Raw genomic sequence first — 25,817 nt, forward strand, 5'->3', positions numbered from 1 at the left:
TATTGTAAACCCCTTTGATTTGGGCTTGCCTGTTGCCATGCATTTGGACAGTGCACTGACCATGCTATACTAATACAAAGACGAAAATCTGTCATCCCTCCTGGCTTGCCATGACTACTGTTTCTTAGTTACTTGGAAGTGAACCTAATGCTATGTGTCTGCCATTAGTGTCAGGCTGGTGTCAAAGTGAGCTTTTGCTTGTGCCATCACCTTTCACCACTTCCTTTATTTCTCTATATTAGCAATTTTATTATAGAGAGACTAAATTACAGAAAATTGTTCACTTCCAGAGATCCAAACACCATTTTCAGAGGAAACTCATTAACTTCCAAGTGCATTGACGAGACAATGAAACTGGCAGGGATGCATTATCTGCAAGTTACACTGAAGCCAATTATAGATGAGGTAAGAGTAGTTTAGAGTGTTTATTTGATAAAGCGTCATTCATAAAAGGCCTTCAGAGAGCAGATACTGTTTATTCTTTCCTGTGTGGAGATGACTTTGTAGGAATAATGCTCAAGAGCCTGCTTATATGTTAAAATCCTGTGCTACTTTAGCCACAGCTGAGTCACTCAATTCAGAAATGTTGTATTGTTCTAAAGGAAAAGGAAAATTTCCATTTATGTAACTAAAGTACTCTGGTTTATAAACCCTAACATTTATTCTGTCTTAGAAGTTAATAATTAAGTAACAACTTAGATGAATAAAGAATATATTCAGCTGAGAGCTTCTGGGAAGCTGTAAGTAACAGAGTTAATCCAGTGGGTTATGTAGAAATAAAATTATTCTTAGATAACAGTGTGTGTGATGCATGTATTGCAACAATGGTTATTATCTATCCAGTCCAGAATGGTGGATGTGAGTATTTTAGTGCAGTAATTGGGCAATAGTTTCAAACCACAGACTTCCTTTAAATGATTTTGCAATTTCTTCAGCCATTAATTCAATGTTTCATCAGAAAATGAAGAAAAATAAATATTTTTAAGAAAAAAAATATTTTTTATATATATATGTGTGTGTGTGTAAAAATAAAAGCTGACTATTCAGGCAAACTAGAACTTAACTTGAACAGCCTCACTTGAGAGAATCCACAGGACAATTTTTCATTTCATTTGAAGAAAGGGTATAAGAAATCAATGCTACATTTTTGGGGAAAAAAATCACATGCTGTTTGCTGTCAGTGCCTTGACAAAAGAGAAAAAATGTAGTTTATGAAATTGTTGTTTGCCTTGTACCTCTAAAGGCTAAAAGGTTATGCTCTTAGAAAACTTTTTCTATTTGAAACTAAGCTGACACATTAATTGTTCATTTCATTTTTTCCCTTAGATCTGCCAGGTACATAAAACCTGTGAAATTGATCCTGTAAAATTAAAAGATGGTGAAAACTTGGAAAACAACAGGGTATGCATTATAGTTTGAGAATCTAATCTCTGTTTACACTATCAAGTTTAACTGAGATCCTCAGATGATTGGTGTGTAAACAGTTTTGGAAGCTTTCTTAACACCAGAAACTGTTACAATTATTTTACAGCGGCTTTACATTATGCCATAAATATGATATCTGTAGAATGTTAATCACTTCCTCTCCTGCCCTTGAGAACAAGGGTAATTTAGCCTGTGTGTCTCATGGTGGCTTAGAACATGGTGCTACAAAAATGAACCGTGTGCCACGCAGCTGTATCATTTCCTGTTTTGATAGGAATAATATTTTCACTCTGCTACTTGAATGTGTGCATTTACCAGAGAAAGCATCACAGACTGTGAGATTTATTTTGCAAGTATACGATGTTGAAGGCAAAAATGTTTCAATAATGCCATTATGAATAAAACCAGGAATAGAATCACTTTCCACAGCAGAAGTGATACTAATTATCGTCATGGATCTTGCATTTTTCAGGAAAACCTGAGGCAATATGTTGATCGAATTTTTACTGTAATTACAAAATCTGGTGTAAGCTGTCCTACAGTGATGTGTGATATTTTCTTTTCATTAAGAGAATCAGCTGCCAAACGTTTTCAAGGTGAGTTTTTATATATTGTTTTATTTTACATTACTAGTAGCTTCTGAGTGTAGACAAGGCAGTCTGTGTGGTCTTTGATGGGTTTAGTAGTTGAACAGTAGCTTGGCCAAAATACCATTTGGAGTGTGTATTAATGCTTTTCACAGAGTTGTCAGGGTTGGAAGGGACCACAAGAATTATCTAGTTCCAACCCCGCTGCCATGGGCAGGGACACTTTCCACTAGATCAGGCTGTCCACAACCCCATCCAGCCTGGCCTGGAAAACATCCTGGGATGGTACTTCCACCACCTCCTTGGACAACCTGTTCCAGTGTCTCACCACCCTCATGGTGAAGAACTACTTCCTAAAATCTAGTCTCAATCTACCCTCCTCTAGCTTGGATGCATTCCCCTTAGTCTTATTGTTACTTGATATCCTAAAAAGTCCCTCAACAGCTTTCTTGTAGGCCCCCTTCAGATATTGGAAGGCCACAATAAGGTCTCCTCAGAGCTTTCTCTTCTCCAGACTGAACAACCCCAACTCCTTCAGCCTGTCTCTTTAGGAGAGGTGCTCCAGCCCTCTGATCATCCTTGTGGCCCTTTTCTGGATATGTTCCAACACATCCCTATCTTTCTTGTAATAGGGGCTCCAGAACTGGACACAGTACTTCAGGTGGGGTCTCACTTCTCTTGATGCAGCTCAGGATATGCTTTGCTTTCTTGGCTGAAAATGCACATTGGTGACTCATATTGCGCTTCTCACCCAGCAACACCCTGACGTCCCATTCTTGAGGGCTGCTTTCAAGCCTGTCACTGCCCAGCCTGTATTGGTGCCTGGCACTGCCCGACCCCAGGTGCAGGACCCTGCACTTGGTCTTGTTGAGCTTCATGAGGTTGGCCTAGGCCCAGTTCTCCATCCTGCCAGAGTCTCTCTGGATGGCATCCCTTCTTTCCAGTGTGTTAGCTGCACCCCACAGCTTGGTGCCATCAGTGAACTTGCTGAGGTGCACTCAATGCCACTGTCCATGTCACCAGTGAAGATGTTAAACAAGACTGGTCTCAGTACAGATCCTTGAGGGACTGTACTTGTCCCTGGCCTCCACTTGGACATGGACCTGTTGACAGCCACTCTTTAGGTGTGGCCATCAAACACGTTCTTTATCCACCAAGTGGCCTATCCATCAAACCCATATTTTACCAGCTTGGAGATCAGGATTTTCCCCTTGACTATTTTTTATGCAAAGAACGTCACTTTCAATGATTGTATGAGTTTTCCTTTAACATCAGTCAAAGAAAAACTTTATAAAAGAGCATATTTTTTCTAATTTCAATATTTGTAAAGTATGCTCAGTCTTCAAAAGTCCAGGTTTTGTAATGGCTGATTCTGCAGACTCCATGTTTTCTGTCTTACATCATCTGGAAGAAAGACTCATCTATAAATTATTAGAATTACTGTAAGCTCCTTGCCCTACAAGGCCCATGTGCTGCAAAGATTTCCTGTCTGTCAAGAGAATTATTTCATCCTGTTCCTAGTTGTATTGACTGTGGGAAGGAGCTGGCGATATAAAATGAATTAAGCAAAACATCTAACCTGTCTATTTCCATGAAGGGAAGCAGATTACAGTAAGGAACTCAAAGAGTAAAAGAGCTCAGGTTTTAAAGTCACTTCATAGTAGAGAAGTTCAAGAAGAAAGCCACTGACTGTGTTGTTATGCTCTTTATATAAAAATTAATAAATAGACCCATATTTTCTGTAACTACCAACTGGAATAGGTGAATTAGTAGTCTGTACAGCACTTGTCCTCAGGATTATATCAAGATAACTGAGTTGGCTTCAGTGCTGAACACTTCATAAACTATGTAAATTATTCATCCTGCTTTAGTAGTATAAAGGGAATAGCAGATGTTTGAATGGGATTCCTTGTGTGATAGAAAAGTGAATGATGTTTTTCTTGTAGCCTGTGTTGTGAACTTGCTTCTTTTAAAGGGCTGTCATTGACATTTCTTTGGTTTATGCTAGCTGAGCTCTGGATCCAAATTCTCCAGCATCAGTTAATCCTGTGACTTGCAAATACATACATTTCCAGCACTTGCTTGAGAGAGCTTTCTGAAGGCTTCTGATCATTTCAGAAGGTTTTAAAGGAAGGATTATTTAAATGCTGAGTAGGGGCCTTTTTTTAATAGGTGACCTAGATGTGAGGTACACAGCTGTCAGCAGCTTTATCTTCCTGAGATTCTTTGCTCCTGCCATTCTGTCTCCAAACCTCTTTCAGCTTACACCACACCATCCAGTAAGTATTGTATCATTTTTTTTTCTGACAATGTATATGGTTCTGTTGCCATAGTCTGTCTATAAAAATTATATCCTCAGTTCTTTTAATAGCCTTTAGGAGAGAAGTACCTGTGTTAGTTTGATCTGCTGTGCATGTCTTGGATATGAAGCATACGGTGAATGACTATGTATATGAGAACTTGCAAGGTAGGGGAGGAACAGTGAAGTTTAAGGACAAAGTAGGTAGTCTAAGATGTTGTGAGAAAGATAATCACTGGCTTCATTTTTGTGGCATTACATTAATGCTGGATTGACTGTCAGCAATATGGGGAAAGTTTTGGATGTTAAGCAGTTCATCCAGGAATTTTAGCAGCTGTTCTTACTGGGAGTGGAGAGGACCTGGACAGCCTTAAAAACAGAAATCTCTATTTTTATTTTGCAAGAGATTGCCTTTGGCTCTCTGAAGAGCAGTAAGATAACTATGAAGCATGATATCTTAAAGAGTCAAAACCCTTTTAAAAAAAAGCTACTTTTTTGCTGTGGAGTTTTACTGGGTCTTTTCTAATTTTATGTTACTTCTCTGAAAGTGAAATAGGAAATGGAGTTTACCTTCTATTCCATATTTTAGATAGCCAGTCCATATAATACTGTTCTCTTTCCTAGGATCCTCAGACTTCTCGAACTTTGACTCTTATCTCTAAAACCATTCAAACATTAGGCAGCCTGTCAAAATCTAAATCTGTAAGTATGCAATTTCCACTTAAAGGCTCCATTTTTAAAAAGATGCCTTTTTAACAGTAGTATTTTATCACTCATTGTTATTAAGCCTTTAAAATGCTTGAGTTGCACTAGGCTCATACAGAACTGTTTGCCTTGACTATAAGCCTCTCATTCTCAAAGGAAAACTAAATCTGTCTTAATCTGAACTCAATTGCAGTAAAGCAAATTTGTGTGATCAACCTAGAAATCTGTTCCAGGGCTTTTCATTCCTTCCATCTGGAAGATAGAGATCCAGAAAACCTGTAAGTTCTCTACTTGCCTCTAGTACATGATAGTAGCTCTACAGGGCTGATTGTTTCAGTGTTTTAAAGCTTAGCTAATGAGAGTCACCCAGTAAGGGGAGCAGGCTGTGCTTTTCATACCCAGTTGGGTTTTCTGCCAGTCAGTGGTGAGATTGAATTCTAGATACCCATGCACTAGGTATTTGATTCATTTGATTGATTTCTGTACCTAAGGCACCACACTACTGTTTAGGGTCACTGATGGTCTAGCAAGGATTCACAGAGGCAACTGTAGATGAATCTGTACCTTGATTAAAAGTCCTTTGAGACAACAGAATTCCTTCCCCCACAATTTTTGTAAACATCTTTCAGGACCAAGATCAAAAGCCAAAGCAGAAGTTTGATGCTTTTGAAGAGTGTGTAGCTAAGTGTAGAAAATTCATATCTGAAATGCATTCTGCTACCTTATTGAAGTAAAAATATGGTGCTAATGAATATGTGCTGTAATAGATGAAAATAGTGCTTTGCTTATTTTACCTTTAGCCAGGAAAATAACCAACTCTTATCTCTGGTGGCTTGCCTCATGGTCTACTACTGTTAACAACAATATTTTCTAAATAAACTGTATTTTGATAACTATAGGTTTGGCTTTGTGTTTCAGGCCAATTTCAAGGAATCCTACATGGCTACTTTTTATGACTATTTTAATGAGCAGAAATATGCTGATGCAGTAAAAAATGTAAGTAATGCATGTGGATGTGCTGAAAATCCTGCTGTGCTGGTGAAGGCTGAAGCTTTGCATCCTAGAATGCTGTACTGTTTGTCAACCAGTAAGCACATGCTGGAAAAAGCGCCTGATAACTAACACTCAGTGAACTTACCAAAGTACGTGCGTGTCAGCAGCAGAATCTTTTTGCATCTACTTCTACTTAATAATTAGATTGGATTAACAAACTACTGTTGAGAGCTTGGCATGTGCGTGCTTTATAGGATGCTGCAGATCTGTAATGAATATTATTTAGCCCAAACCAAAATGCAAGATACAAATAATAAAGGAAAAGCACAAGAAATGATGCTTATCTGTAGCTTTTCTGCTTAACAGCTTTTGTGCTATTTTTAGTTTGTAATCCAGGAACCCCCCCCCAGATTCCTCAAGCTTCTGCCATTACATTCTGTTTAACTGCTTTTACCATGTTTTCTTGTACAGCTCTATGCCATACAAATGTTGACGATTTTAATTCAGGTAGTGCAATCCTGTCATTTTTATCTCTACTTTTTGTTCACCTTATAGTTCCTAGATTTAATTTCATCTTCGGGAAGGAAGGATCACAAGAGCATAGAGCAACCTATATTGCTTAAAGAAGGGTAAGCATGCATGTGCAACCCAACCCAACGTTTGTGTGTTTGCTACCATTCTAAGACCACAGTCTCTTTTGTTGTTTTTTTTTCTACACCACCCCTATTCTATCCATGCATTCAGAGAAGAGCATAGGAAGGTTCTTGTGTTGCTATTTCTGCCCTCTGGCTACTATACCTGATTTTACCATCCTTTCATTTGATTTGAACATCTTAAATATGTTTTGAAATAAAGGGAGGAAAAAGAAGCCCATAGAACTTAATTAGCACAGCTAAGGCAAAAGTTAAATCAGAATTATGTACAATCAAGCTGATTTATTTTTTCTGAACTGCAGTGAATAAAAGCTCTAAAATTCCACTGTGAAGGCAGATACTGAATATCTTGGTGACAGCAAAGCCTATGAATGGAATTGGCTTTTGTTGCCCTGTAAGATCCATATTCTAATCACTATTATCTGAATTAGGTGATCTTCAATGTCCCTTCCAATCTAAATCCATTCTATGATAATCCTGCCCATTTTGAGGGGAATTTGTGATGTACTTTAACAGTTTCCATTCTTACTGCTTTACTTTCTTTGAAAGCATGTTCCATATGCAATATTAATTTTAAATACCAGTTGTTGACATTTTTTTGTGTTACCTAACTGACTTGTGATATCAAAGTGCACTTTGGAAATGACTTCTTTGAGCTGGGAGGTAGAAAGTAAAAAAATCCAAATTCTTTCTATCAGAGTTTAATAAATTCAACTAGTAATTGAAAGCAAGCTTTTATGTTAGCTCCAAGTCATGCAAAAATTAGGGTTTTGGTGAGAACATGACTACCCCTTCCAGTTAACCTCTGCAGTTCAGTTCATGTCTCTTGTAAGCATCTGCCCTGAGATGTGGGCTTGTCTAATTTAATTCTGTACCTGTATCATTCTTTTGGTTTAGAAAATAAATTTATTGCTTGTAACATTTTCCCCTCTAACTCTGAAACGTTATTTTTTTTCTGCCTCTGTCTTTCTTTTGCTCCTGTCTGATTTTTTTCTGTCTTTTCTTGCTCGGCCTGTGGCTGCTGTTGTAAGGACTCTTAAACTAACAGTAAAGAAAGTTGATGGTAATAGTTCATGCAGGTAAGATGGTAGGGGCAGTTGGTGTTTTGCTGTAGCTAAGGCTTCCAAGCAAGGCTGACAGCATGTCCTTACTTCACAGCAATAGACTCATCTGACTTAACTTAGGGGAGGAAATAACGCTGTTTAACAATCCTGAAATGCCTGTGTAAATCCAGTGCAGAGCATTTTGCTACCTGTTTCTTGATGGTGACCAACTTTTGTTTACTTATTTTCCTTCCTTAAATATGCTGTAAATAAAAACAAAGGACTTTTATGTTTAGGCAGAGCCTTCAAGAAGCACTAAAACTTGCTTAACACCCTGTATGGAATATTCCCAGTGAGCTCGCTGGAAGTAATTAAGAAAAGGCCATGCTTTTTCTAGGCACTTCTTACGCAGCATTCACGTAAATTGTTCTCAAGGTTAAGGAGTGGCCTTCAGCTGTCTGCTTTTCCTGGCATTCTGTATTACTGCCATGTTCTGTCTTGGAGAGAGGGTGGGAATTTTCACAGCCTTTGATTTGATTCTTCTTCAAATCGATTGGCTGATTCGTCAGGTTTCTGTCTACCTTTGCAATGTTTGGGGTTTCTTTATCTCTCTACTCTATTAAGTGTATCTAGATGGAAAGCTATAGTGTGTGTACTTTTGAATGAAGGTACAGTACCAAAGATTAGTCACTGGCACTTGAGTTTGCTGGCATTCATCATGCCACTGCTGCTTAACAGCTGTCTGCCTGATTCTTTCCAAGAGGAAGAGAATTAAAAGCAGAACTAGCCCTGGCCTCCTTACAGGTGAAAGGAGCATGCTGATGTTTCCAAACAAGGCCAAGCAAGATCTAAACTCAGGTCTATTGTAAACATGAGAAGAAACTGTTTACACCACTGAAATGGGTTTTATCTTAGGCTTTTTCATTTGTGCTTCTGTCCCTGTGCTCTGACTTCTCACACATTCTGTGAATGTTAGAAACAAAGAAATCCTGTAAGGTGACCTTTATAATTTCTGTAGCTTTGAATACTTGTTACCTATCTGCAGGAAATAAAAGCACATTCTTAGCTATGTCAGCTGTAAGGAGTGTAATTAGAAGTGTGCTCTTAGCTCTGCAGTATAGAGGTGGCATTTTTCAGAGGGAGGCTCTGTAGGAGTTCACAGTTTTAAGGCACCTTTTTAAATGTTGATATGAAAAGGAAAATAAATTACCTTCACGAGCATGTTGTCCTTTGAAATTTACCTTAACCTCAAAATATGAGGACTACTGCCAGTGAGCCTGGTGATGACCTGAATCTCATGCTTCTATTCAGTGTTTCTCAAGTAATGCAAGCTTAAGGACTGAGACAGTAACTGTCTGACCATTTTAAGAATGTGAGAGGTGTGTAACTATAAGAGGTTTTTAAAATATCTGTTGCTGTATACAGTCCTTGTTAGCTTTTGCCTGCACAACTTGCAGTGGGTAGCAAACAGTAGCCCAGTTGGTTGTAAAACACTTAGTGTGAAAGAACTTGGGTTTCTCTTTTAGCTTCAAACAGATCTGCAGCTCAGTCAGATTTAATATAGTTGTTTCTGACTGAAGATACCAGAGGTGAGAAACAGTATTAGCTGTCCCAAGCATTTTAGCTTTGTTATTGAAAATATTCAACCAAAGCACTCATGGTTCTCTCTCTCTGTGCTCTTTGTGCTGTATAGTGCCTTCCTAGTTGATTAAAAACTACTCTGTAGTATGTAGTTGTTACTTGCTCCGTTATACAGTTCTCTGTATTTGACATGGTAGTTAATGTGTAGAGTAGCTGCTACCAACTCTCTACTGCCTATGCATGCACATTTTTTTTCCACAAAAATGATGCTGAGCAGTATGAAGTCACTGGGCTTTCTAAAGTCACCTTGAAGCTTTTGGATTGATTTAGTGGTTCGGAAGGTGGTGGATGCATTGCATTTTCTTGTAAGCTAATTCAAGTTTGAAATTAATTAAAACTGACAACTCACTAAATGAATGCCCCTCCTCTGCCAAGATTGGGGATGGTGGTGAAGGGCTCTAGCTTTAAGCAGTCAGATTGCTTTGTATGTTACTGAAAATGCATTTCCGACTGCAGCATCAATGTGTAATGGCAAATGGAGCTGTGGATATCCTGATTTTGTTTCTAGAGCTTGGGAGTGACTAAAGCATGTAAAGGTACAGTCCTGGAGGACTTACACCTGGCTCTTAATTATTAAACATACTATAAACCTTTTGGGCTTTCTCACACCTTAAAAAAAAAAAAAACACAAATATCAGGTCAAGGTTAGCAGAGCAGTACTAACCATGTTCTGCCCTTTCAGTGCTGTTGTAGGAATATGTTTAGCTGGATTTGTACCTGAGGAAAGGGCACAAACTGCAGTTCGGCTAACGAACTAGAACTCCTGTGTAGACTGCAAGTCAAGACACATGTCTTGCCCCTCTTACCTAGATCTGGACAGGCTTGACTAACAAATGCACTAAACCTATCCAAATGCAACTTTCCTTTCCTTATCAAGACAAGGCATTGGTAATTAGAGAACCCTTCCTAAAGCTTTGCAAGTACCATCGTGTATGTATGTATGTATAGATATGCTTATATGTATATATCTGTATACATAAATGCATATTTTATATGCATGCATACATTTATATGCATAGATGTGTAAAATCTGATGTATTGTAATAGCTGTTGTCCTGTTTACCAGGTTCATGATCAAGAGGGCACAAGGAAGAAAACGCTTTGGTATGAAAAACTTCAAGAAGAGATGGTTTCGCCTGACAAACCATGAGTTTACCTACCAAAAGAGCAAAGGTGACAAAGGCCTTGGCAGTGTTTGGTTGGGTTTTTTTTGATACATTAATCCAAGCATTTAATGTAAGGATTGTGTAGAAACAGAAGTCTGAGATGCAGGTTTGTAACTATAGAAGGTACTGCTCAGACAAGTCTGTCATCCTGTATGTTCTTGCCCTGTTGTAAGATGTAAGATGCCCTTACATCTATCTGTAATGACTCTTAGAGAAGCATCTTGGATAGAGGACTATCCTATGAATTAGCAGAATGTTTGCTAATACTTGTCTAATATCAGTTATCAACATCATTGGTGGGTTTCACAGTTACCTAGTAGATTATCAAAGGAAACGAAGCTCAGGAGGCAAATACCTTACAATGAGATTTGGGATTCACTAAACATTCTCAGGTGTATCTAAGCTGGTTCCCATAAATTCTGTAGCATTGGCACAACTGTCTGTAGTAGGCAGGGTTTCACCCGCAAGCTTCGAGAGTGCAAAATGTGTTCACATAATGTTGCTTAGTATCAAGGGTTTCATTCTTCACAAATTGCTCCTGTCTGTTCAGTAGCATGCAACTAATACCCCCTTCTTCTATTATATAAACACACAGGGAGTGAGGAAGATAATGAAACATGTTCAGATCATGACAGTCACCATTACACACTCAGCTTTGAGATCTTGCATGACCACCATCAACCTAGTTCAGTTAAGCTGACAGGAGTGATTTCTTTCATTGTCACCTTCTCAGGAAATAAATACAGTGCATCCTGCTGCAGTAGTCAGTTTCGAAGAGGTTTGCTAGCACAGCACAGTGCAGCTGCAAACAGAAATGAGCCCAGGATAATGCTTAAGGACCTTGCTAGTAAATCCCTGCCAAGTGAAATAAATTTCTTTTATTATGCAGTCAAAATCATCTTCAAAGGAACTGAATCAGCCCTTAGAATAAGGGCAGAGGGCAAAGCTGAGTTGTGAATAAACTGCTCAGTATCTCTGTGCGTATTCCACAGGCGATCATCCTCTGTGCAGCATTCCAATTGAAAACATTCTGGCAGTGGAACGGCTAGAGGAGGAATCCTTTAAAATGAAAAATGTAAGTAAGTTATCTTCATTAATGTACTGGTTAGGCCTGGTCTAGATCCACCAGCCTAATCGTCTTTTTCGCCTCTGTAACCTGGATTGGGTTTCTATTGAAAGATGTACAACCGCAGCTGCTCGTTCTGTATATAGTAGCAGGAGTTTCCAAAAGTACAGCCCATTCAGATTCTTAACAGCCCAGTCAGCAGTCTTTGGATTTCGTGATCCGTAGCACACTCAGTACTGACCGCTGCCGATCAGCTGTCAGGCACAGGTAAGATGATCGAGTCCCTGCCCTTTCTGTCAGACCTCTCTGTTAGGAAGGAATTGGCTACTTATAATTGGGAAAGACACATCTTCTTTCATAGCTGTCAAGGCTTCTTTATTGGCTAATCAAAGTGCATGCATATATATATATATATATCTACACACACAGTTGAGCTAAATCATGTGCCAAAACAACATTTGTGCTGTGCTAGCATCACTTATCACTTTGATTGCCACACCAGGGAATAAAACACAGCTGTATTTCTCATGCATGGAACACTACTGCAAACTTCTGTCTGTGAGATACACCACCCATTGAGTAAGAACAGTTCTTAGATATGATCAATTTAGGTGGTGTTGGAAGTCTTTTTCACAGAATCACAGAATTGGAAGGGACCTCAAGGATCATCTAGTTCCAACCAACCTGCCATGGGCAGGGACACCTTACACCACCTCCCTGGGCAACCTGTTCCAGTGTCAGGCCACTCTCATGGTGAAGAACTTCTTCCTAATGTCTAATCTAAATGTAGTCTCCTCTAGCTTGGATCTATTCCCTTTAGTTCTATCATTACCTGACACACTAAGAAATCTCTCACCAGCTTGCTTTTGGGCCCCCTTCAGATATTGGAAGGCCACAATAAGGTCTAGTCAGAGCCTTCTCTTCCCCAAACCAAACAACCCCAACTCAGCCTGTCTCCATAGGAGAGGTGTTCCAGCCCTTTGATCATCCCTGTGGCCCTTCTCTGGACATATTCGAGCATGTCTGTATCTTTCTTGTAATTGGGACTCCAGAACTGGACACAATACTCCGGGTGGGATCCCACCAGAGTGGTGTAGAGAGGCAGAATCATCTCTGTCAACCTGCTGGCAGCACTTCTCTTCATGTAGCCCAGGATATGGTTTTCTGTAAACTGGTGACTCATATCAAGCTTATCACCCACCAGTACCCCAAACTCCTTTTCTTCAGGGTTGCTCTCAAACCAGTCACTGCCCAGCCTATATTGGTGCCTAGGATTGCCCCACTGCAGATGGAGGACCCTGCACTTGGTCTTGTTGAATCTCATGAGGTTGGCATGTGTCACATATGGGGTATTCTGCGACCTATGCCGATTAGGCGGAGGGGAGAAATTCATTAATGCGAGAGGATATTTATAAATATATATATTTATATTTATTAACTTCCAATATTTCAACTCTCACCACCCCCAACTTTAATATTAAATTGTTCTTTACACAGTTATGAAGACACTATGGGAATATATATCTACAGAACTTATCGATAACTAGCAAACATTGAAACTATTAACAGAGAGAGAGTTTTCCCCCGCGGCTTAATGCCGCTTGGGGTCTTACACTATAATCTGCTTTCTGCTTTATGGCAGAGGTAACAGGAATTACAGAGGCATTCGAGTATTTACTCACAATTTGGATTGATCAATAATCACCCTCCAGAGATACATCACAGCCTATTGCAAGTGTCCAATTCTTCAGGGTCTCTGCCTGTGGACTTTGAGGCTGGAATCCTCCAATTTCAGGGGAAATAAAAGTCTCTCACCTTGCTGCTCATTTCTGCTGGTTGCTCTCTGCAGGGGTACGCAGGCAGGATCTCCAGGTGCAGGGGCAGGATTCCATGCAGTCTGAGCACGGGTCTAACGCTGGCTCCTCCGGCCAATCAAATGCAAACAAGTGGTCTGCTCCCGGCAACCCGCGGCAATGGCGCACACCAGGCAATCATATAAAGGCAGGCATAAAGCTGCAAGGAAGTACGCACACAGGCAGGCAAGCAAGCATGTGGCGAAGCCGCAAGTAATGTGGGGAAGGCTGCACGTGAGCCTGTGCACCCTATTTATCAAATGTGGACTGAGAGTTAATGACCTCATTGGCCACTCGAATGACCAACCAGGTTGGCAGTCAGCCAAACCTTACCATGCTAGGCAAAAGCACTTGCCTGGACTATCCCCAAATATGGGGATCACATGGGCTTACACCAGGGAGACACGAGCTTGGTGTGTGGGGGCTTACACAATCAGGTGTCCTGGGCAACTGACTTTATGGCCCCGGTCTCTTGTGCCCCTTTGTGCTCGTTTGCCCCTGGTGCAGGCAGAGAGACATGTCCAGGCAGAGCAGGTATAAACAAGCCTGCTTTCAGGCCTACAGGCCCTCCACAACAGCATGGGCCCACCTCTCCAGACTGTCATGGTCCCTCTGGATGGATCCCTTCCTTCTAGTGTTGTCAGCCACACTACACAGCTTGGTGTCATCAGTTAGCTTGCTGAGATGCACTCAATGCCACTGTCCATGTCGCCAACAAAGATGCTGGACTACTGAGTGGTCTGTCTATCAAATCCATATTTTACCAACTTGGAGATCAGGATGTTGTGTGGGACAGTGTCAAAGGCTTTGCTCAGGTCCAGATAAATGACGTCAGCTGCTCTCTCCTCGTCTATTGATGCTGTGACTTTTTCATAGAAGGCCACCAACTTTGTCAGGCACAATTTGCCCTTGGTGAAGCTGTGTTGATTGTACCAAACCACCTCTTTGTTATTCTTTGACCTCAGCAGTACCTCTAGGAGGATCTGGTCCATGATCTTATCAGGCACAGAGGTGAGACTGACTGAGCTATTGTTCCCTTTCTGAAAATGGCGCTTATGTTTCCCCTTTTCCAGTCAGTAGAGAATTCACCAGACTGCTGTGTCTTTTGAAATATTATAGAAAGCAGTTTAGTGACCTCATCCACCAATTTGTACTCTTCTGTTTGTGAAACTGAGTACAGTCCTTTTAAGAGTTTTAAAATAAACAAAAACTCAGGTTTTTGAAGTTGTAAATATGCATCTGCTACAGACTTATTTATACACAAAAAATGGTTATGACTTTTAACTTTTCTGCCTTCAAGTCTCTCCTGCCATTTATACTTCTTGTGAACACCAGGCAGTGCAGTGTTCAAAATTACCCTGGATACTACTTTCTTTAGAAGCACATTATTAAAATTAAATTCAGTGCTTGGCTTCTGAGGGAGATGGTGGAAGTAATTGCCAGGCCACTCTTCCATCACCTTTGGTAAGTTGTGGGGAACAGAAATGGTGCTTGAGGACTGGAGGAAAGCAAATGTCACTCCAGTCTTGAAAAAGGGTAAGAAGGAAGATCCAAGTAACTACAGACTAGTCAGCCTCACCTCCATCCCTGGGAAGGTGATCAGACAACTTCTCCATTGTGCTGACTCCAGGCATATCAAGGATAAAAGGGTCATTAGCAGTGAACATGATTTTTCCAGGGGGAAGTCATGTTTTATCAACCTGATAGCTTCTGGAGCACATCTCCATTGTACTGTAGCTGGCTCCTCCACGACACTCTGGTGTTTATAACTCATGTTAATTACATAGGCAAAAGCAATCAAATTGCAAAATAATTCTTGAGCTATCAGAAGGCAGCTGTAACGTGATGGACTGTTGCCAACTATACCCAACAAAATAACTTGACTGAACTAGAAGTAGCCACACAGTCTTACTGTATGCAGAGAGAAGTTGAGCTATAATTAATACTGATCACTTCTTCAGTGATAGCAGTCTTAACTTAAGCTGAAGCTGCTGGGCTAGGATGCATCTGAAATAATTCTTTGTTGTTAAGACTTTTAATAGGAAAAAGCCCTCTTTTTTCTTGTTAACATCAGAAGTGGTGTGCTGTTTTGCTTGCTTAAATTTAGTATTCCCACCCAAGGAAATGAAGGTGACTATATCCAGTCCTGAAAGTAACGTTCAGAATCTTGCCATAAGCAGTAGAAAACACCATTATTGCTGTCTCATGCTAATACAGGATCATTTGTCTTGCCATATATAAATGTAATCGTGCAGCCAGAACAGAATTCTCAAAACACCTCAGCAGATGTATTTGTGATGGGTGTTCCATCGTGGGTATTAAGTGTGCTTAAAGGTCCATATTTTCTGTAAATACCATCCCTGTATCTGTACTCTGAAATGCACCAAGTGTGTTTTCATCACTTCTGGATGTCTGTGAGGCAAGTAGCCTTCATTTTATTTAAGCACAATCTGGGGGGCTTGTGAGGGTGGCTGTAAGTACTCTTCAGGTCTTCTGTGTTTGAGAAGTAACTGGTGAGTTTGGTAGTGCAAAGGTCTTGCAACCACTTGAAATTCTTGGCTTAGTTATGGGCTTCTCAGTTGCCATATGCTAGTTCACTTAGGGTTGGTATCGCTTTACACAAAGCCATACCCCTTAAATCTATTCCTTTGTTGTAATGTTGAAGGCTCCATTTACCCAATCAGGACATGAAAATTCTTTTTCCTGTAGCTCAGTGTTAACTGAGGGTTGAGCAGCACACTTATGCCTTGCTTGTTCCTTCCCTATTCCCTAGACTCAGATTTCCAGTTGTCCTTAAAAGAAAGATTCTCTATGGTGATGTGTATTTTGGCAGTGCTGGACTGATTGCACTGGCAGCTCCTATACTGCTGTTGTGTTTCACCTCTCTAATTATTGCCTGACATCCGTAATGATACTAAATCAAAGGAAATGACTGCTGGAGCTTTCTCTTTCCTGTTAGGAGAGGCACTGTAATTAAAAAACCTGTTCATTCACAAATTAGCAAGTATATGTAAGTGTCACAGGGGAAGAGGAGATTGGCCCCGGTGCCAGTCTGCCACATTTTCCTGTCCAGCTAGGTGTAATATTCAGGCCAGTGTTTTGAGTCATTGCAATAGGCAAATGTGAGTTTCAGTGAGTTTTTAGGTTTCTTGGGTTCTGTGTTTTGTTCAGTGTGGTTTATTATTTGGTTGGTTGGGTTTTTTGTGTGGAGTTCTGTGTCTTTGTTTTTTCTCTTTAAAGAGAAACCAGCTGTTTGATAAATAATATTGTACATAATGTGGGCATGGTAACATCTGAAGATTTGAATAATCAAATTGAGAAGTATAGAGGGGAAGGATAGTTTAGGAATACCTGAAAGAATAAAACCCATTAAAATTAAGTATTTGCAGAACAGAGGAAATGAGGATGTCTGACATTTGCCTTTTCAAAATTTTCAGTTAAGATCATGAACTTGAGCTTAGCTACCTTCACTGTGTGTGATCAGTGTAACTAAACAATAAGAAACTTCTTCAAGAGGAGAAAAACAACATTATTGTACCATCTTTAGGTTGCAAGCTCTTTTCAACAAACTGGGAACTCTAATTTAGGTTTTCAGCACCCAAGCCATAATGCAGGATGGATGTGTAATTGTTTGAACATAGATGATTAAAAAGAAACTGTATTGCTGTGATTTGCTTATAGCAGCTATAGTTGGATGCTGGAGCATGGAAGTTATTAGAAGCAAAGGATCATGCTGAAATAGGTGTTAAAAGACATGTTAAAAAGCAGTATTAAAGCAAAGACTGGATCCCCTCTCACTTTTCTCTTTTCTGCCCCCTGCTGACTTAGTATTTCCTTTCAACCCAGCATTAAGTTTCTGTGTCAGCCTTGGAGCTGCAGCATTACTAAAATTGCATCCCTGAGGCTGACAACAAATCTGGTTGAGGGCCAACCAGCAAGTTGAAATTGTTTGTAAATAATCTCCTACAGGAACAGTATCTTATTCCTTGTACCAGGTGAAAGGTCTCGTTGTTTTAAAGGCAAATTTACTGCTTGGTTTTGTGTTGAAATGTATTTATTGGAGCATTATTTTAGATTGTGGGTTTTTCCTTTAATAAATCATCAGTCAGAGCCCAGTCTTACATTCACTGACTCATTCTAGTTGTTCATTCTGTGGTTTATTCCCTTATTTGCAGATGTTCCAGGTGATCCAGCCTGAAAGAAGGGTCCTGTATATCCAAGCAAATAATTGCGTGGAGGCCAAGGACTGGATTGATATCCTCACCAAAGTCAGCCAATGCAACAAGAAGCGCCTCACAGTTTACCACCCGTCTGCCTATCTTAATGGCCACTGGCTTTGCTGTAAAGCTACTGCAGATAATACTCCTGGCTGCACACCCTGCACAGGGTAAGGATTGGTAATGTGATGTTGGTCTAGGTATTACCAGGGATACGTGCATCTCTGCACCATGACCTGCCAAGTGCACAAACACTGTGTTTACAAAGGCCATTTTTTATTGTTATTTCTGATAGTGTTAGTGTCTGCATATCTCTGTCAAAGTGTGGAAATTTTTAGAGTTCAAGACATCAATAAGTATCGACTGTGGGTTAAGGTCCTTTGGTTCTGATCACGTCATTAGTAACTTCAGCACCCTGTTTGTAAATTCCTGAAACAATCGTCCAGATCTAATACGAAATTGACCTTTATCTGAGGATCTATGTTAAATGAAGAGGTACTCTCTGCTTCATGGGAAACAGTTAGTCCTAAAGGCCTTTAGATGAAAGTCTCAAAGCACACGTCCTGGACAGCTGGGAGTTCAGTGCTTTGGCTCCTCCATCTGGTTATAGCAGACTAATTCACCAAAATATCAGTATACTAACACAGTCCTCTCAAGTCAGAGAAACCATAATGGATAAATCTAGACATAAAGAAGTTTGAACTTGTTTGCCTTTTCATCTGGGAAAAGCAGGAAGTTTTGAGTTCTGTTACACACTATCTATTGGCTTTCATGAGCACTCTACTGTCATCCTCGTCAAGTGTGGTTTGTGCCATAACATACTGTTTAGCATATAACTTCTGCCTTTCTTCCTGACGCCTTACAGAGGCCTTCCAGCAAATATACAACTGGATATAGATGGAGATAGAGAAACTGAGCGCATCTACTCTCTTTTCAACTTGTATATGCCAAAATTGGAGAAAATGCAAGGTGAGGATGAAAGATTGTTGCATCTCCAATACACTTAGCAGGGAAAAATTTATCTCCTAGCTAGACTAGTCTTGTGAATCACATCCTAGAACACAGTGGCCAATGTTTAACTTGTTTCCCCTTCTGCTGTCTTGAGCAAGTGGTGTGAATTATTTTTAGTGCACTGTGCAGTCTCATAGTCTGTACAAAGTTCTTTGCATAATAAATGGTTGTTTGAAATACAGTCCTGAGCACAGCATCCTAAAATAGCATAAGCACAGAGCATTGCTTAGATGCTCTGAATTGACAAATCGGTGTGTTCACTTAACCAGTAGTCTACTGATGCTGAAAAGAAGCTCCAGCAAAGTTGAGGTTTCAGTGGAACATGGTTTTGTGTTACCAGAAGTCACATGCACATTCCCTGATTCAAATCCCAAGAACAGGCTGGATACAAATGGTTTCCCTGGGAAGGCTTTTTCAGAATTATCAGCAAAAGATGACCTGTGGATGTCTACAAAATGTTGAAAGCTAAGGTTTGTGCTAGGAAACTCATAAGGAGCTGAGAGGAACAGAGATATGACATGAAGGATTAAAGAAAGAAGAGACAGTAGAGGAAGTTAGTACTGGTAGACATGCCAAGAGAAGTATCCGGTGTACACAGTGCCAGACTTGAAATCCCAGTTTAGCACAGGGAGTGGCAGGGAAGCCTTCACTGTGGCACTGGCCTTTAAATAGGACTTTATTTTATAATATGAGATAAGCCAGTGGTGTCAAACACACAGATTGGAAAGCACTTTAATCCATTCTTGGCTGCCATGCAGTTGCAGACTTAAGATCCTCACCACTTCCGAGCTGTCTGAACCAATGCCCAGCTTTCCCCTGTTCCGAATCCTCACTGCCAGAGACAGCATCGAGTTGCAATGTTGGAGAAAAGGACACAGGCCTGACACACAGTGCAGCAAGGGGAAGGTAACTTGAAAGCTCAGGCTGAGGCAGCAGTAAAGCTAAATTAAAATAGAGACAAAGTGAAATAAACTCTACTTCTAATATGCTCAACTATGATCACAGAATCACAGAGTGGTAGGGTTTGGAAGGGACCTCTAATGACCATCTAGTCCAACTCCCCTGCTTAAAGTTCACCTAAGGCAGATTGCACAGGATCAGGTCCAAGCCATTTTTTAATATCTCCAATAAAAGAGACTCCACAACCTCACTGTTGCTGAAGTGATCAATAATCAGTGTCCTGATTATTGATCTCTTCCTCTTAGCTAGGAAGACTCCCTGGTGGGGAGTATGACTTGCCCCCTCTTAGGACATATCTTCAAGCAGGCATCCAGGAAGTAATCATGGCATGTTCTGCTTACACTCATTGTGTACAGATCTTGTAGAGGTAACACAGTGAAACATTTTCCATAACCACTTCAGCCTACAATTGTTTTGAATTCAGTCTGTTGTGCAGTCCTGTACTTGCTGCTCATCTGCTACTTTGAGATGGAACCTGTCCTTCTGACAAGTGAATTCTTGACTTCATGCAGGCCAACCCTACAGCACAGTGGCAGTTAGGCCTGTGTCAGAGTTCCCAAAGCATGTGCATGGAGTACTGCTAGCGGTAATTGAGATGGAAGTATTGCCTGTGCAGCAAAGGGCAATTTTGCACCAGGAGCAGCTGCCAGCCTTGCTGCCCTTTCCTTACAAGATGATGAGGAGGAAATGGATGTGAGCTTACCAACAGCCCTGCAGAAGGACAGGGAACAGCTCTGAGGTGGTCATGCAGAAGCAAACCAAGCAACTGTATGAACCTCAGACTGAGTATAGTTTGCATGTTTTGGTTTTTTTTTTCCTTGCCTATCTAATAACTATCCCTGCACTTTATTTTTTTCCCTAGAGGCCTGTGGCAGCAAGTCTGTGTATGATGGACCTGAAGAGGAAGAATATTCCACATTCATCATTGATGACCCCAAGGAGACGTATAAAACACTAAAGCTGATTATTGAAGGTGTTGGAACTCTAGAACAGGAGCATGCTCAATATAAGAGAGACAAATTTAAGAAGACAAAATATGGAAGCCAGTAAGTATAATGGGTTGTCCAAATAGGGTAGCAGTCCTGGGAAATGATATTGCCCTTTCTTATGTTGTGGCTTTCATCCTGTCCATGTTCAAAAGAGATTCTGAAATATGTGCAAAGTAAGGCTGTGATTTAAGATTTGTATCAGAATATTTTAAAGGATTGTAAGTAATTTTTAAATGCTTGTGGTTTTTTTAATGCAGTTTCATTCATAAAAATAAGTGGGATGAGGTTTGTGGGGTTTTGGGAGATTTTTTTGGGGTGTTTTGGGGTTTCGTTTGGGTTTGTTTTTCAATTTCAAAGCTATACTTACGGAGTGCATTCAGAAGACGCACGTATTTGCTAGCTTCTTTTAGAGCATTGGTTTAAAAGTGAGAAGAGTGGCTGATTAAAGCCACATGACTGTATTCTGTGTACTAGTAAATAAAGGAGCATTCTGCATCTGGCTGACAAAACAGAATCGATTCAATCAGTCTCTTCTTCCACTTGGAGCAAGGTTGAATACTATCACTACCATTACAACTTTAAAAATCAAACTTAGGGGAAAGGATTTATCTGTTCACTTTTTGATCTGACACCTCAGTGTCCTGACAGAAAACTCCATGTATAATACTTTTTCCTTTTTTACCTTTTATTTTAGAGAACATCCCATTGGTGACAAGAGCTTCCAGACCTACATTAGGCAGCAGTCAGAGATCTCAGCACATTCCATATGAAGTGCAAAGGAATTCAAAGGACACTGCTGAAGGGTCAATCAGCGAAGCTAAGCAGCAAAATGAAAGGGAAGCCACACATGTAGCAAAATGTATGGATAAGTGTCAAGCTTACAAACTCTGAGACTTGCTAAATGTTTTCTCTTTTCAAGAAACTTATAATAGTTGCTATGCACTTTATTCATCTGGTTACTCACAGATGATAAAACTCTGCCTTCTAGGCAGTTGTTGTCGTGTGTATTTTTAAATTTGCTTTGGTTTCTTGGAATCTAGTGATCAGTTCAATGATCAAGGTGTGTAGACTTCATCTTGACAACCCCCATGCAATTCCTTACGTTTCAGAAACCAAGCACGCTGCTAATGTGCAGCATTTTCTAGAATGGTTGTTACTGTTTTTTTGTTCCTGATTAATGTATATTATGCCACAGCCCTGTGTGTTTTCTTAGGAAAAGCTTCGTATCACTATTAATGTCTGCATTTAGAAAAGCAGAGTTAAAAGACCCCCTCTGGTGTAATCCCTTGCGTTGTAGCTTGTATTCTGAGCAGGCCAAGGAGTGGGCCTTTTGTTTTTACAGCAACAGAGTTTTTGCTACATGTGCACAGTTTTTAATAGAAATTCAGATCTGAATGGTACTCTTGATATTTTTGAGATACAAAGTCGTTTCTCCAGATGCATTCAGCAGACTTTGGTTTTGAAGATGCAGTCTCAGTGGTATAATAAAACTGACTCTCATAAATATGAGTAAGAAGAAATGGATTCATGTCAAAGCTACACATCTCTAATGCAGTGCAGCGCATGGTAATCTTTGAAAGTCTGCCAACTGAAAGGCAAGATAAGCTGATTTTGATGACCTTGTACCACCTCACTGAGAAGGATGAGAAGAATCCAAGTCTGGCAGCTGAGACATTGGTTCCCAGGCACACAAGCCATCAAGATGGGTTTTCTCAGAAAGGATCTTAAGCACTGGAGTCCAAGCTATTCTAGTACCACTTGCTTTTCTGGAAAAGAGATTTCTACATTTCCAAAAGTGTTTTTAAATACTTTTTTTAAGAGACTTTGTTAAAAGCTATTTAGTATATTAACGTGCATAATGATAACTTGTTAATATTTCGAGTGTAGTGAAAATGGAATGAGCTGTGTGTCTCACTAATACCAGCAAAAGTTGTCGAGGAAGGGAATAAAGATCTGCTAAATGTAAGATAGATATTTATGTATGATGTTTAGTTGTACACCCTAACCTTCCTTTGTCCAATTTAGAAATACCTAGTTTTGGTAGCACAGAAACCTGCATGATGGACTTCAAGCTTCTGTGGGGTAGAAGCTATTGCTGGTTTTAAACTGAATTGGAACAGAAAGCATTGAACTATCAGTTTAATGTGAAGCTTTCTGTATCTTTGCTTAAAGTGTTCCAGAGTTCTTCTTAACTGTGTCCTCATTGCATCTGACATGATTTAAGATGGCTGAAGTACTTTGAATGCCTCTGTCTGTTAGTGATGCTCATAGAAATGAGGTTTTCTTTTTATTTGAGTATAGAGTAGACCACCTAGTAGATGATAAATGATCTTTTATTCATCTTCATCCAGCAGACCGGGGAAAGGGAAGTAATGAAGCATTGCAGAGATTCATTTTGGACTCTAAGCTTTTAGCTGCCATGAACTGCAATTTTTAACATGTATTTGTAACTTAATATTGTTTATAAAATACTAATGACCTGTAATGTGTGTTCTACTTGCCAATTAAAAGAAACGTTTTATTTCTGAAAACTCTGCACATTTGGAGTCTGCTTTAGATTCACAGTGGCTACCAGGGTGCCTCTTGGCACAGCATCCACTGTTCAGTCAGACTATGGATGGAGATCCTTGTGAATGTAAGCAAATTTCTTGGGGGAGCTGAGTTCCATTGTTGCTCCTTCTCCCATCCCCATACCTTTACTTGGGTCAGCACTGCACCTTCAGGGCTCTGCAGTAAAAGAATGGGCACCTGAGACAGCCATGAACTACTCTAGCAAGGAAAGCAGTTATCGTTCAGCTAGATAAGCATCTTGAACTGGTTCCTTGTGTTATTACACACCTGTTGCTGCTCAGAGGGAGGAGTGAGACTATTGAAAGAACACAAGGAAAGGAGCTGAGAGTGCAGCATGTGCATATTGGCTTATGAACCTCTGGAAACACTACCCTTCTCAATAGGACCTGGAGCATGATGGGGTTTAATAAATCAGTCTTCTGGAGCTTACCAGCCCTCTCTGTATACTGAAGTGAATCAAGATTTGGCTCTGAGATGTGTGACAAGCTGCACTCACTGGTTCTGTCAGGCAGTGTTTGCAGGAAGGCTGGGCAGCAGCCCCTGTGGCATAGGAAGCTGCTGACTGGCCAGTCAGTGTGTGCTACTCTAATTTGTGATCAAGGCAAATCCCACTGCTGTGCAGTGCACCTCTGTCACCAGAATGCAGGCCTGTATTTCTGAGAAACCTCTAGAGCAGAGCTTCTGTAGGGACACTGTAGCAGTGACAGTAGTGGTTTAACAGGTAGACCACAGTGAGGAAAGAAAACCAATCCGATGGTGAAAGACCCCTTCACCGAGACACTGGTGATGTGAAATAGACCACAGTTACACAAGCATATGCTTTTGCTGAGGAATCGAAAACCTGGTTTTAAAAACACGGTTTTAAGTAAGACAAGATAGTAACTGACACAAGATTTGTAATAAACGAGCAGAGGCAAATGCAGAATTACTGTAACACCGTTCCCAGGTCTGTCTCTTTCACACTCAGTCTGTTTTAGTGTGTACAATCACCATGCTTCCCTGATAACATGCCTTGGTTTAAGTCAATAGGAAATCTTTATGCTCTAAGAAAAGCAGCTTTCAACTTAATTAACAGGGCTGGTGAGGGAGTTGTGTTAAAACTGAGCTTCCAACACTTGCTTAGCCTCTATCTCCTGTCTGTCTGCAGCATATGTTTCTGAGTTATCTTCAGAAATGCTCAGGAAATCCTGCCCACAAGACAGATGACTTGAAAGGGACACTTAGAAGGGATGCTGTCCTATCTGGAATGAAAAAGTAAAAAATACAAGAAAACAACCCCCCCCCCCCATCTCCAAAACAAACACACCAACAAAACCCCACAACAAGGACAAACATTTAGAAATCTAACCATAGGCATGCATGTCAAGTCAGTTTTCCTTCTTTTTCTATTCCAGCCTGAAATAAAATTGAAAAAAAAAATCTTTGATAGAAAAAAAAAATTGAAGCAGGCCTGCTTGAAGTCACAGCACATCCTTGTGAGTGTTTTCTTGACTGCACAAAAGGCTCACCAGCAGCCTGGGCTGAATGGAAAGAATTTTTAAATGATAAAAAGGGAAATTGGCTTTTTACTCATTTGAAAATGTTGCTATGCTGAGTCTTAGCCCAGACACACACTTAGAGAGCCCAGACACGTGTAGTTCTGCTTTATGTCGAGGGCAAATTTTCTCTGTTAAGTGTGGGACCTGTAAAGTGACTAAATTCACTCAACATCTAACTTCTGTCAAGCTGCAGTGTTGCAGTTTGTCCTGCACCAAAGCAGAACAAAGTGGTGGATAAAGCACTGGCTGGACAAAAGGGCCCAAAGGGTGGTGCTAAATGAAGCTAAACCCAGCTGGCAGCTGGCCACAAGTGTTGTTCCTCAGGGCTCAGTGCTGTGACCACCTCTGTTTAATGATTTCATTGACAATCTTGATGAAGAGTGTGTCATCGGCAAGTTCTCAGATTGCAGTAATTTAGGTGGTAGTGTTGATCTGTGTGAGGGTAGTGAGGCTCTAGAGAGGGATTTGGACAGATTGGATTGGCCAATGTTAATGGGATGAGCTTCAGCAAGGCCAAATGCCAGGTCCTGTACTTGGGCCACAACAACCCTCAAGCAATGCTACAGACCTGGGGAAGTGTGGCTGGAAAGCTCTCTGGCAGAAAGGGACCTGAGGGTTCTCAGAAGCAACTGAATGTGAGCAAGCAGTGTGCCCAGGTGGCAAAGAAAGCCAAGGACATCCTGGCTTGTATTAGAAATGCTGTGTCCAGCAGAAGCTGGGAGGTGGTTGTCCTCTTGCGCTCTGCTTTGATGAGGCCACACCTTGAGTATTGTGTTCAGTTTTGGGCACCTCATTACAAGAGGGATGTGGAGGTGCTGGAGTGAGTGCAGAGGAGGGCAGCAAAGCTGGTGAAGGGCCTGCAGAATAAATCTGATGAGGAGTGACTGAGGGAGCTGGGGCTGTTTAGTTTGAAAAAGAGAAGGCTGAGGGGAGACCTCATCGCTGTCTACGGCTACCTGAAAGGACGTTGTGAAGAGGTCAGTGCTGGTCTCTTCTCACAGGTAAATAGGGACAAGAGGGAATGGCCTCAAGCTGTGACTGGGTAGGTTCAAACTCAATATTAGGGGAAAAAAAATCACATAGAGTAGTCAGGCATTGGA

The 25,817-nt window shown here is 40.6% G+C and overlaps 1 protein-coding gene across 2 annotated transcripts in view; it reads left to right on the forward strand.

The window, feature by feature from the left end:
• RASA3 (RAS p21 protein activator 3) overlaps positions 1-23,139 on the forward strand; it is a 149,030-nt gene extending 125,891 nt beyond the window's left edge. For both annotated transcript variants that reach the window (XM_064143680.1, XM_064143682.1), the window contains exons 12-24: positions 291-405; positions 1,327-1,401; positions 1,898-2,021; positions 4,185-4,291; positions 4,936-5,013; positions 5,935-6,012; positions 6,565-6,638; positions 10,413-10,519; positions 11,505-11,587; positions 17,607-17,818; positions 18,514-18,617; positions 20,482-20,665; positions 21,303-23,139. In XM_064143680.1, coding sequence (XP_063999750.1) covers positions 291-405; positions 1,327-1,401; positions 1,898-2,021; positions 4,185-4,291; positions 4,936-5,013; positions 5,935-6,012; positions 6,565-6,638; positions 10,413-10,519; positions 11,505-11,587; positions 17,607-17,818; positions 18,514-18,617; positions 20,482-20,665; positions 21,303-21,378 — 1,417 coding nt within the window. In that variant the 3' untranslated portion in view covers positions 21,379-23,139. The remainder of the gene's footprint in view (positions 1-290; positions 406-1,326; positions 1,402-1,897; positions 2,022-4,184; positions 4,292-4,935; positions 5,014-5,934; positions 6,013-6,564; positions 6,639-10,412; positions 10,520-11,504; positions 11,588-17,606; positions 17,819-18,513; positions 18,618-20,481; positions 20,666-21,302) is intronic.
• Positions 23,140-25,817: the final 2,678 nt, after the last annotated feature.

This window comes from Pogoniulus pusillus, chromosome 5 (genome assembly GCF_015220805.1).
Source record: "Pogoniulus pusillus isolate bPogPus1 chromosome 5, bPogPus1.pri, whole genome shotgun sequence".
In the NCBI taxonomy this organism is placed as follows: Eukaryota; Metazoa; Chordata; class Aves; order Piciformes; family Lybiidae; genus Pogoniulus; species Pogoniulus pusillus.